Source organism: Delphinus delphis, chromosome 12, assembly GCF_949987515.2.
Source record: "Delphinus delphis chromosome 12, mDelDel1.2, whole genome shotgun sequence".
NCBI classification, from domain to species: domain Eukaryota; kingdom Metazoa; phylum Chordata; class Mammalia; order Artiodactyla; family Delphinidae; genus Delphinus; species Delphinus delphis.
In genome coordinates this window covers 39,545,269-39,564,500 of record NC_082694.2, presented here as the reverse complement: position 1 = coordinate 39,564,500, position 19,232 = coordinate 39,545,269, and the positions used below count along the sequence as shown (strand labels likewise).

General features: G+C 45.1%; 1 protein-coding gene across 8 annotated transcripts in view; it reads right to left on the bottom strand.

Moving 5' to 3' along the window:
• The window catches only part of BCL11A (BCL11 transcription factor A), a 98,404-nt gene that overhangs the window by 6,425 nt on the left and 72,747 nt on the right, over window positions 1–19,232 (bottom strand). Inside the window, exons 3-4 of one of the 8 annotated variants that reach the window (XM_060026548.1) lie at window positions 9,380–9,481; window positions 2,234–4,128 (exon numbers count right to left, since the gene is read on the bottom strand). In XM_060026548.1, coding sequence (XP_059882531.1) covers window positions 2,234–4,128; window positions 9,380–9,481 — 1,997 coding nt within the window. Of the gene's footprint in view, window positions 1–1,521; window positions 4,129–9,379; window positions 9,482–19,232 lie in introns of those variants that run through there. The other 7 variants (XM_060026554.1, XM_060026549.2, XM_060026547.1 and 4 more) reach the window with 7 other exon arrangements.

Here is a 19,232-nt window from a genome sequence, read left to right as displayed (position 1 = left end):
TCCAAGGCATAGAATTTCCACTACCATTTTTAAATGGATAACAAGTCTTGTAACACCACCAAGACAATGGAACCCTAAAATGCAGTTCCCCCCTAAACATAATGAAGTGTTTTTTTAAAAAATTCTTTTTTCTTAACATTTATATTTAAAAAAGTTTTGTACAAAAAAATCCTTGCACTGTAGAAGCGAAAGCAATCATTCATTTCTATGTTAAGTGTATTCTGTTTTCCATTCACAGCGCTTGCAATGTTGAGTCCGAGTAAGTAAGCTCATTAGTCAAGTAAATGGCGGGCAAAGTTTTTTTTTTAGTTTTTTTTTTTAAATGCTCATCAATGAGATTGTGTTCAAATTATTTTTTTCAGCATTCTTGCAACTTTTCCCTTAAGTATAGACCTGTAAACTGGGAAAATTGTACAGTGCACTTAATTGTCCTATCTGAGCAGGTTTATTTTATACTCAACCTCTGTATCTCTGATTAGAGAAAAGATACAGATATTACAGGCAGAGTCAAGTGCTATTTGAACACCAACTGGGGCAGATGCTAGCTTAATAAAAAAGAAAAAATTAAAAAAATAAAATAAAAACAATGAATCCTCTTTCATGTTAACACAAATAGCACACAGTGTATGGAAAAGAAATGAAGTACAAATTTTAGGGAGCACAGACATATATACTGCTACTCTTAAAATTCTTTCTCTTCTTTTTTAAGAATGTCACATTTAAACGCAAGTCTTAAGAATTCATAGTTAATCATCATTGTATCAATATTAGCTTATACACCTGTTCTAGTTTAAAATGGCAAATAGTACCACATTGTGCTAATAAATCACATTTTTTTTTCCTCTGTTACCCTCTGTCAAACCTTATTGTCAGTCTCTTCTTTTTAACATGCTATTCGAGGTCTTAAAGTTTATCGTTTGATTGTCCATTTGACAACCAAGTAGATCTGGATCTATTTCTTCTGGTGCCAGAATTTTTTTCAAAAGACATTATTTAAAACAAGTTATCTTCATAAAATGAATCCCTTACTAATGTATTTCATCGTGTTCCAGAGCTTTTGCACGTTGCACGTTCAATTTAATCATCATTTAAAAAAAATAAAACTTTGGGCAAACGAGCCCATTTCTTTTAAGCTCTCATCAGGAGCAAAATAGCTTTTATACTGGTATAATCAGTTTTGCTTACAAGATTAAACGAAAGGGAAAAATGATGATTAACTAGGACATAATGGGTCATATTTTTAGGTAGCCATTGTTGTGAGAAATACAATATAGAATTATACTCTAGGTCCTAAGGTTTATCACCTCACCCAATGCTGAATTAAGCTACAAGTTTATAACAAGTAGAAAGAACCATCAATGTGGTTTTAATAGATCCAAGGCACTCATATTTTAAAACCAAATGATAGAATAAACTTGTTTTATTTTTCTCTTAATTTGTCAATTCAAGGCCTTTCCTTCATCTCCAATTGATATATTTAACCCTTTAGAGACAGACATTTAGCTTGTAGAGATCTGCTTTCAGTGCCATCTATTCTGTCTATAGAGGGTTAATCCAAAGACTGTTTTCCCTCCTCATGTTATAAAAGAAAACTGTACATGATATGTATTACAGAATGTATGCAGCATGGTCTTTTTCTCTCTCTCTCTCTTTTTCTCTCAGAACGGAACTGGAAACAGCAACATGTTTTCTCAGCAACGAATCGGGGACAATTTAAAATAGCCATAACATACCATACATGCTGTCTAAGTTTTAAAAAAAAAAAAAAACATACACAACATGTAAATTATTGCACAAGAGAAAGGCTCAAAGTTTGCGTAAAATGCAATAGTATTGCCCCATACAGATCATGCATTCAAACGGTGAGAACATAAAGGAAAAAAAGAAAAAGAAAAAGAAAAAAAAACAAAACAAAACAGGTGTGCTGGTGACAAGCACTCTCATATTCTTAGCTTCCGTTACTTCTGTTTGTTTGTTTGTATGTTTAAATCACATGGGACTAGAAAAAAATCCTACAGGGTGTGGGGCTGGAGGGCGATGGGGAAAGGGGAGGGTGATGAAAAAAGGAGGTGGCAGGTGGGAGTGAGGGAGGGGTATTAATATACCTCTATTCAGTTTTTATATCATTATTCAACACTCGATCACTGTGCCATTTTTTCATGTGTTTCTCCAGGGTACTGTACACGCTAAAAGGCATCTTACAAATTTCACATTTGTAAACGTCCTTCCCCACCTGGCCATGCGTTTTCATGTGCCTGGTGAGCTTGCTACTCTGGGCACAGGCATAGTTGCACAGCTCGCATTTATAAGGCCTTTCGCCCGTGTGGCTTCTCCTGTGGACAGTGAGATTGCTACAGTTCTTGAAGACTTTCCCACAGTACTCACAAGTGTCGCTGCGTCTGCCCTCTTTTGAGCTGGGCCTGCCCGGGCCCGGACCACTAATATGGGGCGTGCTCCCTCCACTTCCCGTGCCGCTGCGCCCCGAGATCCCTCCGTCCAGCTCCCCGGGCGGCGTGGAGAAGCGCAAGCTTCCGTTCTCCGAGGAGTGCTCCGACGAGGAGGCGAAAGGCGATTGTCTGGAGTCTCCGAAGCTAAGGAAGGGATCTTTGAGCTGCCTGGAGGCCGCGTAGCCGGCGAGCCACTGCGAGTACACATTCTCCGTGTTGGGCATCGCGGCCGGGGGCAGGTCGAACTCCTTCTCGAGCTTGATGCGCTTGGAGAAGGGGCTCAGCGAGCTGGGGCTGCCCAGCAGCAGCTTTTTGGACAGGCCCCCCGAGGCCGACTCGCCCGGGGAGCAGCCGCGGCCGTTAACAGTGCCATCGTCTATGCGGTCCGACTCGCCGGCCACCGAGTCTTCGTCGCATGTGTCCCTGTGGCCCTCGGCCTCGGCCAGGTGGCCGCGCTTATGCTTCTCGCCCAGGACCTGGTGGAAGGCCTCGCTGAAGTGCTGCATGGAGCTGAGCACCATGCCCTGCATGACGTCGGGCAGGGCACGGCCCTCGTCGCCCACGCCCACCACCGCGCCCCGCGAGCTGTTCTCGTGGTGGCGCGCCGCCTCCAGGCTCAGCCCGAAGCCGTAGTCCACCCTCTCGCTCTCCGTCAGCTCCTCCTCCTCCTCTTCCTCCTCTTCTTCCTCTTCCTCGTCGTCCTCCTCTTCCTCCTCGTCCCCATTCTCCGGGATCAAGTTGGGGTCGTTCTCGCTCTTGAACTTGGCCACCACGGACTTGAGCGCGCTGCTGGCGCTGCCCACCAGGTCGCTGGTGCCGGGTTCCGGGGAGCTGGCGGTGGAGAGGCCGTCGTCGGACTTGACCGTCATGGGGGACGACTTGTGCATGTGCGTCTTCATGTGGCGCTTCAGCTTGCTGGCCTGTGTGCACGCGTGGTCGCACAGGTTGCACTTGTAGGGCTTCTCGCCCGTGTGGCTGCGCCGATGCACCACCAGGTTGCTCTGAAATTTGAACGTCTTGCCGCAGAACTCGCATGACTTGGACTTGACCGGGGGCTGGGAGGGAGGAGGGGCGGATTGCAGAGGAGGGAGTGGGGGCGTCGCCAGGAAGGGCGGCTTGCTACCTGGCTGGAATGGTTGCAGTAACCTTTGCATAGGGCTGGGCCGGCCTGGGGACAGCGGTGGGCTAGACGTGTTCCCTGCCAGCTCTCTAAGTCTCCTAGAGAAATCCATGGCGGGAGGCTCCATAGCCATTGGATTCAACCGCAGCACCCTGTCAAAGGCACTCGGGTGATGGGTGGCCAGGGCCATCTCTTCCGCCCCCAGGCGCTCTATGCGGTGGGGGTCCAAGTGATGTCTTGGTGGTGGACTAAACAGGGGGGGAGTGGGTGGAAAGCGCCCTTCTGCCAGGCCGGAAGCCTCTCTGGATACTGATCCTGGTATTCTTAGCAGGTTAAAGGGGTTATTGTCTGCAATATGAATCCCATGGAGAGGTGGCTGGGAAGGACATTCTGCACCTAGTCCTGAAGGGATACCAACCCGCGGGGTCAGGGGACTTCCGTGTTCGCTTTCTAAGTAGATTCTTAATCCATGAGTGTTCTGTGCGTGTTGCAAGAGAAACCATGCACTGGTGAATGGCTGTTTGCAAGTTGTACATGTGTAGCTGCTGGGCTCATCTTTACCTGCAAAATAATACAACACCAACATCAATGTTTAATCACCAAGGAGGGCATCAGCAATTGCTTATTTATGTTCCACCTCCAGCCTTCCCTGCCCCCAGCCCTCAACCCCACGGCCTAAGCCCTCACTGACCTTATCCCCTGTGCCTAGATGGTGCTGGCACATCTGGAGGTTGGTGCCCAATAAAAATGTGTCAAATCAGTCTTCCTGCCATTTGACTCAGTTCTAAGAATTTTAAATCCAGTCTTCAAAGTAGAAAGATCTAGATCGATTCAAGCTTGAGGATGAGGATCCCTACATTCTAGAGAAATTCAGCAAACATCTTCTGAACTTTCCAGTCTTTCACCAGCTGTGTTTTGGGGCAAGCCATTTCATCTCTGTGCCTCTGTTTTCCTTGTCCGTTAAGTGAGGGATTTGGACAGGCTGGCCTAAGGGAAACTTTCCTGCTTTCCTAAATCCCCCTGGGTGGCAGGTGAACTGTCTAAACAGGCAATCATTTCATGGAGATATGAAAAAAGAGAAGGTCAACTCATTACAATTCTCTGTGGCCCTAGAGATGCTTTTAATCTTAGCCTGAAACACACTAATTGTTGATATTGTTAAAAATGAGAAGGTACTCATGAAATAATTACGTGGAAGAGAGACTAGCGACATCCTCACAACCCCAGCCTGTGTGAGGGTCAGTTAGTCCCAGTTCTGGTTCCACAACACCCCACGGGGATTCCCATTTTTATCTCAAGGGCTGTTACAAAAAATCTCAATAGAGAAATTTAATTCAGATTTAACCAACAGGCCATATCAAATCTTTAGGAGTTGTCCACCCCAGTCAAACAAATGGGAGTCTAGAGAAGTCAGGTGGAGTGTCTAGTGCCAACTTAAGCAGACACAGCATCCTAGTTTAAGAACAGTTAAAGCAGCCAGCACCATGAAGGGCAGCAGGCTGAGAAATGCTACGCTAGCCTCCTCCTCATTATTTTGAGAGGCTAACAACGTGAACCAAATTATACAACATCCTGCGCCCTCAGCTGAGCCTCAGCTCCAGTTGAGAAAGAAACAGAAAGATACAGTTCAGCTAGTCAACTCTTTGGCCAGTAGCCAAGCCGTCTGGAGAGGGGCCCTGCTTAAGTCACATTATTTCTCTCTCGCTGAAAAGAACCCGAGAGTGGGAAATGCCGCTGTGGCAAAGAGGGGCCAGCTTGACTTCCCGATCATTCCTTTTCGGTGATAGCTAAACTAAAAAACACATATAACAAGGGAGTAACTAACAGTTTACCAGTCAACTCAGCATTAAAAAGGGCTCAGAAGCTGGTGGCCAAAGGACTAGGATGAGAAAAATCAGTAACTTCCCAGGAATTCCAAAAAAGACACTGTATAAAGCACAAATGAGAAATACACTTTAGTCCCCCTTTTTAAGAGGAGTTCCTTAAGGCCACAGATAGTATTTGTCAGTAACTCTTGAAAAAGGAAAAAATTCACCATGGAGTTAAAGAGTGGGAATGAGGAATTAATCAATTATGATTCTTCCATTTAGCAAGTCAGAAAAGCTGGCAGCATCTTCTCAGGAGCCCCAAACACTCATATTCCAAAACAAGCCAGCCTCACTCAAGCACTTGTCTGAATAATGGACTCCCTGCCCTGACCTTGTAATTTACTTTACAATGCATTTATAATCTCACTCAATATATCCCACTCCTGGGTAAATCTCTTTAACAAGATTAGATGATAAGATACCAAAATTAGGTTTCAAACATTTGCTAATGTGGATGGAGAAAAAAAAAGGCAGAAAGATTTTGAAAGAAAACCGCTGACATTAGTATCACATTATCTGCCTATTTTTGTTTGCCTTCTCTCTTCAAAGGGAAATAAAAAGCATCATTGAGAGTATTTTCATAAATTTTTTGTTGTTGTTGAACAATGACTTGGGTCCTAAATAGGCAGGAAAAAAACTATCTAGTTCCAACTACCGTGACCCTCTGTGGCTTTCTCCTTTGCCTCTCTAGGACTCTGTGTTATTATCATACATTTAGCCTGACAATCTGAATTGGGTAAGTAAAAAGGAGATTTGTCAGCTGAAGCAAGTCGTTAACACTTTCATCACTACAAATGCCTTTAAATCATATTTTACCTTATAATATTCTATTGAAACCCAGGACTGGACCCACAATTAGCGATGCTGGTTTTGCGTGCACCATGAATGCAGTCATTGATAGATGCCGAAATCTATATAGCACTACATCAAGGGTCTCATCTGGATCCTTTTAAAAAGGCTTAAATGAGAAAAGCCCATTTTATTTTGCTGCACTGAGCTTCCTAAAATTTTGTTTTCAAAGCTATGTGATCATGCTACAATATGTTAACACTGTGCTGTTACCCTCCCCTCTCTCTCATACATCAGGTTAGAGAAAATGGCATTTTATCTTATAATGAGCATACAACATACAGTTTTCACTACCGCATTTTAGTATTCCCATCAACTAGATATTCTAGATCATGAGGGCAGCTAGTGTAATCATAATGTCAATGAGAAGGGCTGTTACGATTGAGACTAAAGATTACATGGAAAGAGCTGCTTTGAAACTGGTAATTATTACCAGTCCACTAATAGCAAATGATGCATTACAGTTTCACCATATAATCTGTATTTCACTCAGCTCATGCCAGTGCACCATATTATATTACAGTGCTCACAGATTCTAAATTCCTAAACTGCAGTCATCAATAAATGTGTTACTTGCTGTAATTTGTGAAATTACTTTGTTCATAACATCTTTGATGGTTTAGAAAGACCAGAATTGATTTCCTGTGTGGCAAAATTAGGGCTACATTGATTTATTGACGTGTAAAATATAATAATATTCTTCATTTACTCTGATGAAAATCAACTTCTCAATTTGAGAGCCTCATTGGGCATTCACTGGGATTGTTTTGATTTAGAGCAATAAACGGAGACCTGGCCCCGAGCATGGGAACTTGAGGCATCAAAACGGTTAAACTCAGCTATTAGCTCACCTACAGCTTTTACTTTATTTCATTTTATTGTATGGAAAGGAAGAACCCCATTCCTGGTTTGTCACCAAGGCTCAAGAGTCATGATTTAGAAGAGTGATGTCTTATGAGGGACCCCTGGCTCTACTATTTACTAGCTGGTAGCTCTGGGACAGTCATTTAATTTCTCCGAGTCTTAGGTTTCCTATCTGGAAAATGAGCGTAAAAAACAGTACCTTAAAGAATTGTGAGGCTCAAATGACAAACATATATAAAAGCTCTCTGTGATCTACTAGGTCCAACATGAACGTGAGTTTTCATTATTACCAGGCTTGATTAGTTACCACGAACGATGACTAACCACACGTTACACACCCACAAGGGCTTCTGGAGGAAAGACTGGAATCCAGAATCCGGGCTTTCCCAGGCCAAGGGGAGGCCCTGGTTAGAAGAAAGCAAGAGGGGGTGATTTTTAAGGCCCTTGCCCATGGTCCACCCAGCAGGGAGGCCACAAGGTCAGTGCTAAATGCTCTGAAAGCCAAGGGCACTGGTTAAGGCAGCTGAGTGGGGTGCGGGTCAGTTTTGCTTCAGAACTTTCTGGATCCCTACAACCCATTTCCACATACCTTGTTCTGGTCACTCCTAAACTGGTCCTGCCGGCATGGGCGCCAGCAAACTAGGCTCCCTCCCATTGCCGGAAGCAGGGAGAAGGCAGGGGCTCCTTATCAGGCTACTGGTTTCCCACCCCCTAGATCAAACTCCCTGCCCTCAGGAGGATCCAGAGCAAGAGAGAGAACTCACTCCCTTCCTACCCCTTCCCTCCAAGGGTGGCTCTGTTCCCACAGCCAAGTAAGGGCCCCAGGCACCCCCAGCAAAACGAGGCGAGTTCTCCCCACCCAGTCAGCATGTAGGGACTTGAAACCATGAGTCCAAACCCCTGAACTGTACAATCGGTGACCTAACCCAGGCTTCTGCCCAGCTAGGCTTGTGGGTGCCGGGGGCGGGGGGGGGGGGGGGGGGGGGGGTGCGTGGCGGGGAGGTGCTTTTAACCCCTGCACCACCCAGCCCTCAGGACCTGAGGGCTTGTGAAATTCATACAATAACTCTTTGTTACCTAGACCTAGGAGTTAATAAAAATAAACAACTAGCTTCCAGTCTGATCTCAGGGCGCAGGCCCTGCCCTGCAGACACCATTCACAAGAAGGTTGGGTCTAGTTGACCTCCCATCTGAAAACCAGTCACCTTTAAGGCCCCAACTCCTGCATTTTGCTGTCTGTTATTCCCTTTCCACGACACATCATTCCCTTTCTTCTTTTCTTTCCACAAAAGGTTATTTTTTCATTTACTTTAAAAATATTTTCCTTAAATACAAATTAGATGCCACACTTCTTTTCTTCTTGAACCTGCTTTTTTGTGTTTGGGGTGGAATCAATCCCCCGGCCCCCTACCCCTACCCCCGCATCTGACTTTTTAGCCATGCATGTTATTCCTACAGAGAGAAGCAAACTGTATTACCTTCTAAAACAACATCTTTCAAAAACATTTTTTTCCCAAAAACATTTTTATAAACATACAAATCTAAATTTCATAAGAAGTTCCCCACTATGAAAGTTGGCTTAAGCAAGTAACTGGATGGTGGTAGTCGCAGTGATGGCGGGAGGGGTGTGTGTGGTATCTTTGAATTTTAGCAACAATGCTATGCATTTTTCTCTAAATCTAGGAGAAAAACAAATAGAAATCATATATGTCTGCACATATATAATGTACGATGCATATATAAAAATATACCATGTTTAAATACACACGTAAATGCATATATAACATGCATGAGGATAACTCTAGAGTAACTGTGAACTGACTCCTTTCAGTTCTGGCCTCTGCTAAAGACATATGCCATGGAGTAAATCCAAAGTCCTAAATGAGGCCATGGGAGTAAATGTCCAGCAATACAATGGGCCCTGAACACAGATATACGCAGTCACCAGCCATGGAGCCACACAAGACCCTGGGGAGGAGACCCGCAGGGATGAGCTGCTTCCAGCCCCATGCCTTCAGTAAGGAGAGAGAGAAAAAGGGGAGGGAAAAAAGCCACTTAGGGCTGAATGGATTGGGGGAGCTGGGTGCCAAGTGAGTAATGGAATATACATATGCAGATGCCAATGTATTTTGGAAATAACTCCTTTCAGTACTTAAAAAGTAAGGGTAATTTCCAGAAACTCTCATCTCTACACACATGGACGTTTGTAGAAGAAATAATGCTCAACTTACAAATACCCTGCGGGGCATATTCTGCACTCATCCCAGGCGTGGGGATTAGAGCTCCGTGTGTAGAACGAGGGGAGGAGAGGCCCCTCCAGTGCAGAAGTTTATCTGTGAAAGAAACCCAAAATCAAGCACTAAAACTATAAACAACGTGCATCTTAAACCACAGGATATCACATTTCAATTCCATTAAAATAGATTAACATCACTACAACAGCCTTGCAGATAGTTAACAGGCCCAAGGCCTATATCAAAAGAACGGTGGTGAGTTCTTTCCCACAGTTCCGCTTTGTTTCTAATTTTGGTCTTTTTTGACAAAAGGGAAGGGAGTTTGTTTTAGGTATGGGGCAGCAGGGGGGGCGGGGATTCTTTGGTTCATTTGTTTGTTTGTTATTGTCTGATTATTGTCTTTCAATAAGAGATGTGTAAATAGCAAGGGGGAAATTGGTAATATGACTGGCAGCCTGGTAGAATGGGGGGATTTATCTGCAAGGCTGGTTTACATGCATACATTTACTTTACTTATAGACAAGCTCAAGCAAAAAACAATACGGTAACAGGAAATGAGTAGATTTGTGAATCTTTTCTTCTAGAACAAAGTCCCACTCGGCCTTTCCTGTCCCACTCTTCCCATTCTGTCTTTATGACAGCACCTTCAGTGATAGGGAAACCTTGGGCATCTCAGGACCTGGAATTCTATCCACGGAGTACCCCACGTAGACATGGCTTCTTACAGCACGAAGCAGTGGGCAATAAAGATTAGACTTCTGGGGTTAAGATAACTTTGGCCAAGTCCTCACGTTAAGGGTAAGGAATCCTACCGTTCAATGACAAGGAGCGAAGCAGCTTTCCAAAAATAGCAACACCACCCTGAAAAACGTGGCCCACCTTCTCTATTCTACTGCACTGGGTTGCACTCTGGTGAGGAAAAATGACTTCTCACACCGATAAACATAAATCTAGCTGTAAATCAAGCCATTCTTGTGAGATTTTTGCGAGAAAGGAAATATTTGGTTTGGGCAACCTGGGGATTGTATGGTTTATGTGGTGAGTTCCTAGCTTTTCCAAGTCCACCTTGAGCTAACCAAGCATGGAGAGGTCAACCTTGAGACAGAGTGGAGGAGAGATGGAGCAGGGACACTCCGTGTGTCCTAGAGGCTTGGAGTTTGTGATGATTGGGGGAGGCGGGAGAGAAGAAAAACAGACTTTGATGGTGAGTAAACAGAGTATGTTTTCCATTAGCTTAATATTAAGAGCACTTAGAAGAGTTGTTGTTATACTCTAGGATAGCAGGTCTCAAGTGTAAAATACATCCTGTTCTCCTTCTATAGATCATGCTGCCAAGAACAGCCAGGGCAGTCAGCACAAGGTTTCCTTTCATGAGGAGCCTGGTGGGTAACAATGGCGTGTTGCTCGTGGAAGCTCTTACACGGAGGCATAAATCTGTCGTTACTGGGCCTGTCCAGGGAGGCTGCCACGAAGGCTCCGCCTAGCCCGAGACCATCTACAGAGGCCTGTCCTCCTCCCTGACCCCAAACAAAACAAATGCCACAAAATGAACCCGCAAAAGCAGGAAGACTAGACTTAAAAAGCAAGCATGTCTTCATCTAGCTGCTTACGTTCTATGAATTGAGAGGCAAGGGTAAAATTAACTACAGATTTAGTCATAGTGTTTTTCAACGAGAAATCTGAGAATCCATTTTTGCACTTGTTCTTGCCTCAGCTATTTAATAAGTTCGTTTGTCGCCAAGACTGAAGTCTGTTTCTTAGGAGACCCATACAACAGAGTACTGTGACCCCAGCAGAAAAGCAACAAGGTACTTGGACCCTCACACTGGGAAAGACTCATTTCATATTCCCTGCCACTTACTCTGGGAAGACCCTGAGGTGCCTCAGATAGACCCCCAGCAAGCAATGGGAGAACCGTTAACCTGGTCCAGGCCTGACCACTTGCATGCACCTCCTGTTGGCAAACTCATCTACTAAGCCATTGGCCTAGAGCAAGCTGAGTTTCTGGGGGTAGCAGCCTGGCCCAGTTCCCCACAGCACTAGGCCACAAGGCGACGTGAGGGCTCATCAAGGAGAGTGTCTGAGTATCTGCCCCCATTATTTGGTTTGGGGTTTGGTTTTGAGTTGTAAAAAACCTTAGAGATCATCAAGTCTAATGCCTTCATTTTACAGGTGGGGAAACTGAGGCTTTGAGAAATTAAGTGACTGGCTCACAGCTATAATGATGGTTAACCACAAAAGTGAAGAACAGCACTGACTCCCCAATCCAGTGCTCTTTACTGGGATATCCATCTCTCTCCTCCCCTCTGTCGTTCCCACCCTGGTCTGTACTGCTCAAGAAGTACCAGTGAGAAGGGATCTCTTTCTCTTGACCCATTCGGAGGAACAACCTCTCTTGGGGAAGAGTCCAGCCCAGAGGTGCTGAGTGGACCTTTCAAAAGGTCCAAATGAACTGACTTGGTTTCAAAATTGGAGAACACCCGATCTACTTCCTGCACCTTGCCTCACCCCCCACTGTTTTCATCCTCTACTTCTGCTTCCCCTGCAGAATCAGCCAGCTGAAGAGAAACAAACCATTCCTATCAGCCTAACAAGCTACTGACACTGTCTTCGTGAGAGAGACTCATACTTGCATTTCTCTTCCTCCATGAAGAGTGTCAAACCAAAGACAATGGGGACCCCAGCTGATTCTGCAGCCTCTCCCGCCAAACACATCTCTGAACACGTTCTCATTGGTAAGTAGAATCAACATTCCCACAGGAACTGGAAATGCTGAATTGTTAATAGCTTCCCTAGGGTTTAACTTCTTGCTATGATGCTTTCAATTATTCCATCACAGTTTAGGCAGAATAGAGTCTCACAATTAATGCTTCTAAGCATCACCCTCAACCAGCAGCTCTGCCTTCCCAGGCTGCCCTTGACTGAGGGCCTCTTCTCCTCCCACCTGCATTTCGTTCTCCTTGACTGAGGGAGAGGTGGGCTCCGGTGGCTGGCAGGGAAGTGGGCGGTCCAGCTATGCTCTCTTTATTTCCTTGGTGGTTCTCTCAGGGCAGTGGTTCTCAAAGTGTAGACCCAGGCCCAGCATCAGCATCACCTGGGAGCTTGTTGGAAATGCAATGTCTCAGGTCCTTCCTCAGAATTACTGAATCAAACACTGGGATTGGGGAAGTGGATGTAGAGTATAAGAATCTATGTTTAGCAAGCACTCCAGGTGATTCGTACGCACAATCCAGTTTCATAAGGGCTGTCTTAGCATGAGGGGAGGAATGGAAGCTGGAAGCTTTGATGTTCTCCTGGCAGCCAGAGATCCCCTGGCTATGAGGCTCTCATCCCTTCTGTCTGGGACTCACCTCCTTTAGGACCAGAGCAAGCCTGGGAAATTCCTAAGGATCCCTCCATGTGGAATCCAAGGCTCCACCCTCCCTCACTGACCAGGACACGGAACAGGCCCAGACTCAAATAGGGAACGCTCTTTGCATAACATCCAAACCAGCTTATGTCAGGCAGATGGTGTCCTCACCGCTTCCATAAATGCGGAAATGTTTGCAAATGCAGCTATGGCACGCCGCACGGATGCAGTAAGCACTGGACTCCTGTTTCCCTTTCTGGACTCTCCAGTGTGTTGCCCTCCTCTGAATTAATCTTTTCAAATGCCTTGTACTCCTCTGGTGAAAAGCATTTTAACCTGTTCTGTTTCATAAAAGTCTCTCCAGACCCAGCATTTCCACTTTAGGGCCTCAGAAATGCCTCATGTATTATTAGGTTGCCATGTTTCCTTATGGCTGAGTAACAAATAATGAATCTTATCTTTCAGGTCTCATTAAAAAATCTGCCACAAATTGGGAATGGTTTTGATTGAATGTTATGCATCGGTCACTTTAGATTTCTGTATGCGTCGGGACCGACTTTTGACACAGAGCTCTATAAACCAGGTGGGATGTCCCTGGAATTGAAGATCATTACATCAAGTTTTAGGTTACCCCAAGAACATCTCAAAGCTTCCTTTACTACTGACCTGTTATTTGTTTCTGAAACTAATCACTGGGTGTGTCATATAGCCACATCACTGTCTACCAATCAACAAGTAATACCGCTGATCTACAAATGTGCTGAAACAGCTGAGCGCAAGGCATTATTTCCAAAACACTGAATGACTGCTCCGGGTGCTGACTTTTATAGGAATTAAAAACCCAGGCCTCTCTAGAGGAGTAGATACACGTATAGATGTTTGCCGTTCACGAAAATGTATATGTGCATTTATGTATTTCTTTTCTTAACCATATGTTTCTAGATAACTTCCCTATTTTCCCAGCAAGATGGGGCACCAAAGAAGTAGAGCCATCCCCAAGAGGAAGGGTTACCCTGTGAAGCGTGACCTCCCACTCACCTTGCGTCTTCAAAAAAAGAGAAGATGACAACCCACTATGATGGGGAGGGATCTCTATATTGGTGACAGGCCAAAATAAAGGACACTTACCGCCCCTTCTAGCTCCAACATTCTCAAGTCCCCTCTCTGCCCTCAGCCAGTAGCCAACTTACAGACTACACTTAAAATGAATCCCGAAAGTTTGTAAAGTTCCCTGAATGAACCAATTCCCGTTCTATCAATATTACTGGATCTAAATCACAAAAATAACTACAGTGCAGCTAGTCTAGGAGAGAGGCTTCTATATCTAACTGGAAAGCAAATCCACTAAATCTCCTTCTAGCTCCTGACCCTCCATTTAAGGCAGATACCAGCCCCCATCTCTCAGATCCTGTGACTTTTTAGAGTATTATAGAGCCAACGTTAACAATGCCTGTGTCTTGAGTTGTGTCAATCTGAACTGAAAATGTGCCAGCTTTATCACTGCTCACAGACTTCTTAATTAACCTTCTGATATTGTCAAAATCGCATTCCCTTTTGTTCTAGAAATGAGCATTTACATGAGTGTTTTCCCCATCACTATGCTTTTTCACTAGCTAAGATTTTACGGAATCGTGATGCTCTGTATATACAAAGCAAGCAAGAATTCTTCAGACATCACACTATAGAATTTCTTTGCTGAAACTTGTTTATGGTCCTTATATTCGTAGAGACTTCACCAATGACTTTCATCTCATCAATCACTCATTGAAAAACTTTTTTTTTCTTTTTTGACCAAGCCTATCACCTCAGAGCCTTGATTACCTAACAACACATTACTAATTTCACCTTTTAAGAGTTCTCACCCTAGGCATCCACTCTATGAGTGAGGAGGAGAGATGACATCTTTCATGCCCCTTTATCTATAAAAACGCAAAAAATGCAAGCCACCAATCTGTCAGGCCTAAACAAAATTTTCTGCAATCTGTGTCTTTAACATAAGCAAAGCATATAATTCAAAAAAAAAGGAACTTGCTTTTCTGAAGAATAAGTAAGCCAAAGACATTGTGTTCCATCTTTGTGTTGAAATGCAGATTTCCCACTAAAAGGCAAATCCTTCATTTCAAAAGGTTGAATAGGATGGTACTCAAAAAAAAAAGAATTCCAACTGGTTAAATTTAGGGTGTTGAAAAAAGTTCATTCCAATAATATTTTTTGGCTCTGGGCCCTAAGTATTTTCACTTGATCATGAATTAGATAAATTTTTATTACATTTTAAGCTCTTGCCTTAGAATGGTGGAACTTCTCGAGGAGACTGGAAGGGCAGCTCATAAGAAGACAAATTGTTTTAGGACAGTCTTTTTTTTTCCTTTGTTTAACTGTGTACCTCACTCTGCAAGACGTGTGTACCCAGGATAAATTCCATTCATTCATTCTTTCACGCATTCATTCAACGACTATTTACTGAGTGCCCGAACTCAGTGAACGATTATACTGCCCCAAGCAATGGACTACCTCTGTGGGCAACGCAAAGAAAAGTCAGACACAGACTCCCCTACAGGAACCTCCATCTAGTAGAGAAGATAAGCCTGGAAAGGAATCGCTCTGCTCCAAAGTAAAAAGTGTGTCATAAGAGAGGCACAGATAAACTGAACGGAAATTCAAAAGACACAAATAACTTCCATTTGTAAGGGAGGAGAGTGGCTTTAGGCAAAAGGGAACTTAGGAACTGGACCTGGAGAGCCAAGAGGAAGGACTTTCTAGACAAAAGAAAAAAGCAGGTATTGATGCCCCAAGAGAAGCAAAGCTCGAGGTGTACCCAGAGCAAATGGGGCCCAACAGGTAGTACATTTAAATCAAAATATTACTCACCAATCCATCCTGTTGATAACAGAGGATATGGTCATCTAAATAAACCCTCTGAGGGCTTTTGTGAAGGATTCACCTTCCACAACTTCTTATTTTCAAACACCACATTTTCTTACAATAATGGATGCAGCCACGTGGACGCTGGTGAAACTATGAAAGGTCATCTGTCCTGTTTTGTTTCCCCCCACCCTGATTGTTTTGCCCCCTGATGAGTGGTGAGTGGTCTACCAAGGCAGAATTCACTGTGTTCTATTCCTCTGAGTCAGACAAACAAGTGTTGATAGGCATGTTCTTCCTGCAACCCTGCCTCCCCGGTTTAAATAATCTATTTCAGATGTAGCACTGCCAGTTTCACATGGGCTTGTACTTGCTGACACATCTTCAACAAATGACTGTGCAAGAAAGGTGGAGATTTTCCTATACTTCTCTGTGTCTCTTCAATCATCACCTTGACCTTCCCTCCAAATTTCCCCCCTTTCTTCTCTTCAGAGCCACGGGAAGAGCGGGGGTAACCTTACTCCCGCTCTGAGTCCTCATTGGAGGACTTTGTTTGTGTGTGGTGGGGTGTGAGGGAGTGCACATGTGTGGGCGCAGGCTTGCTTCTACCTGAGGTTATTTTTCAGGTTATTTGGGGGAACTGGGGAACTACTTTTAAAGAGGGCTTGCCCAATCTATTCCTTCATGGGTCCCACTGAAACTCTCTCCGGATTCCTTTCTTCCTTCAGGATGTTAGGGACTCATTCCTCTGGAGAGAGCTGCTAGAACAAAATCAGGAATTTAAGTTCTTCAATCCCAACTCTGCCATTCCCGGCTAAGCATGACTTTGAGTAAATCCCTTCCCCTTTCTGGCCCTAAGTTTTCCCATCTTTAAAAAGAGAAGACTGGATTAAGATGGATGAGTTCTTTCTCCCAGGCCAGTCTTGAGTCTCCTTGAGACCAGATCAAGGGCAGGAGTCTTGGAAGCAGTTAAGAGACCTACTATGGGCCATCCTAGAAGCTGGCCAGGATGGGCCTATGCCCCTTATGAACTTGCAGGGATGAGAAAAAAACCTACAGGCCTCTGTGGGCTGGGTCTGGTCCCCAGGCTAATTCTTAGACTCAGAGAGTAGGCCTGGTGGTGGTTTTCAACCTCCTGGGGCACAGTCGCGCAAAGCTTACCTGTCTAAGTTTCAAGCAGGAAACCTAGGTGAGTCCTGAGCCACAGAGACTGAAGGTCAGAGAGAACCAGGAAGAAACTTCCCACAAGCTCAGGCTAAACGTCAAGGGGAAAGGTCTCTGTTGCCCGTGCCCGAAGGCCAGTGGCAAAGCTCGGCCTCATGTCAGAGCCTGGTACCCACTGCACATGAGGGCACGCACAGGACTCTAAGAAAAGCCAGAATCCTCTCCCAGCCGCCCGAAACCAGAGAGGCAAGGCCCCAGCGTCCTGTGGTCCCTGCCTCCGCCAACCTGAAGGGTTCCTGGAAAGCCATGTGTCAACTGAATTTCTGTAAACTGAATCACATTTGCTAACGGAGGTAATTTCAGGGATGTTTCATCACCCTTCCAGATTGGCAGGGCTTCTGACACTTTTACCTTTTAAGTGCTTCTTCCTCCACCCCCTCCCCAACCTCTCCGTCAAGTAGTTAATGATCTGTAAACAAACACTTTAAATTCAGTGGGGGAGCTCACTATTTAAAGGAACCCTGCGGGGAAACCTTTTGAAAAGTTAACAATCTTTCTGTAATGTGAAAAATCACCCTCTAATTTATCAGTTTCCATTGATGAGATTTGGTGTGTATTGGGCTTTCTTAAAGTGGGGCTCAACTGCAGTGGTTAGAAGAAGGGGTGAGGAATGAAAGAAGGTGAAGTCCTGAACGTGTTTCTTTTGCCCAAATCATCCAGTCTCACGCAAATGTATTCGCAGACCCCACTCACCGCACAGCGAAAGGAAGAAAAGGATGGAAAATCATAGCCCCAGCACCTGGAAAGCCTTGAAAACTACACGTGTGTTCCCCATGATTTAAGGATTCGATGTCTGAGGGAACGAGCATTTTCAACTGAGGGGAGGAAGGCCTTTGGGCTGTAAAGGTGGATCCAGTGAGACTGACCATTTGCTCAGCAAACGTTTAATTCTGATAACACCAGCCAGGGCAGAGAAGGACTTCTCTATCAAAGCAAGCAGAACATGCAACTCCCAAATTCCTCTGAAGAGGCCACCCCGAGCCTTTTTATCTGTGTCAACTACCAAACGTAATTTATTGCCTCCCTATCTCCATTTTCATCAGTCTAAGAAAATACCAGAATAAGTTTAAGAAAACCAAGCTTGGCACTTACAAGAAGACCCCTGTTATTTTCAGGTGTCCCTGGGCCTTGCAGAGGAGGACGTTTGTGGGATGTGGGCAGTGATGCTGCTGGAGGGGAGAGGCATGGTTGGTAGATGTGAGCAGGCCCAGAGAGCTGGAGAGTTTTCTGGTTTTATCTTCCAGGACTGATGTGTGCAACCTTTAAAGGAAACGGGCCCAGAAGCACGGGTAGCCTCCAAGCCTGGCCCTTTTTGAGAAAGTATGTTGTGGCCGCTGTGGAGGGTTTTATCTTCTTCCCAAAGCCTTCTCCTCACATTCTGACCCCACAGTAATCCTGTGGGATGAGGGAAGGTGTTATCCTCACCTCCCCAGGTGACAGAAGATCTCAGAGGCACCCTGCTGCAGGCAGTGAGAGCAGAGCTGGAACTCAGAGTCCTGACCACTGACTTGGGGACCAACCTTTGCCCCTCATCACCACTCACTCACCTCACTCACCCCACCTCCGGGTGGGGTGAGGCAGAGTGTCCGGGCACTAGTCTTACAGCCACTTGCAGGCAATCACTTGCCTTCCTGGGATGATAAAATAGGGTGTGCGTGTCCAGGGAAATGGGGAAGGCACACTCTATGGGCCTAATGTTCTGTGACAATCTTGGCCAAGAGATTCTTAGAACCAGAACTGGCCATTCTCCAGAATTAAAACCTATTATGTCCTGTGGTTAATACAGAACTGCTCAGAAATTATGAGAACTAATTTAAGGCTTCAAAGCTCTACAAACTTAAAAAAAAAAAAAAATGGTCTAGCAGGTCAGGCTCTGACATTTCTTCAGGAACAAAACTAGGCTGCCCTCTTGCCTGAGGTGAGATTGAATCAAGGAGGGTTCTGGGGCTTCGAGGCCAGGCCTCGTCCCATGGCAGAGAGTCCTTCTTTCAGAAACAGGCCTCTGCCCGCCCACACGCTCCTCCAGCTTCTGCCACCATCTGCTCAGTCCCTCAGCACCTTCCTCCTCTGAGCCCTGGCCTCAGACCCAACCTCTCTGACAGCCCTACAGAACAAAGGCGAGGCAGACACAGCCTACTGACTGGTGGCCTATTTTCTTGGCTTCAGAGATATTTTCCTGGCTTTTTACCCAATTCCGAATCCTTCATTTATCCCACTGACCAAATTGGAAAGAATTTCCTGAATAAAAATGGACATGCGCACGTGTATCATCGGCAGCCATCCGAGGGGCCCCAGTCCAGCCGCAGGGTGGGTGCTGCTGGCCGTGCTCGGGCTTACTAGTTCCGTTGATACAACGGGGGCAACACCCAGAGTTATCAGCCTCCTCCAAGCTCCTCAAACCAAGAACACACCATC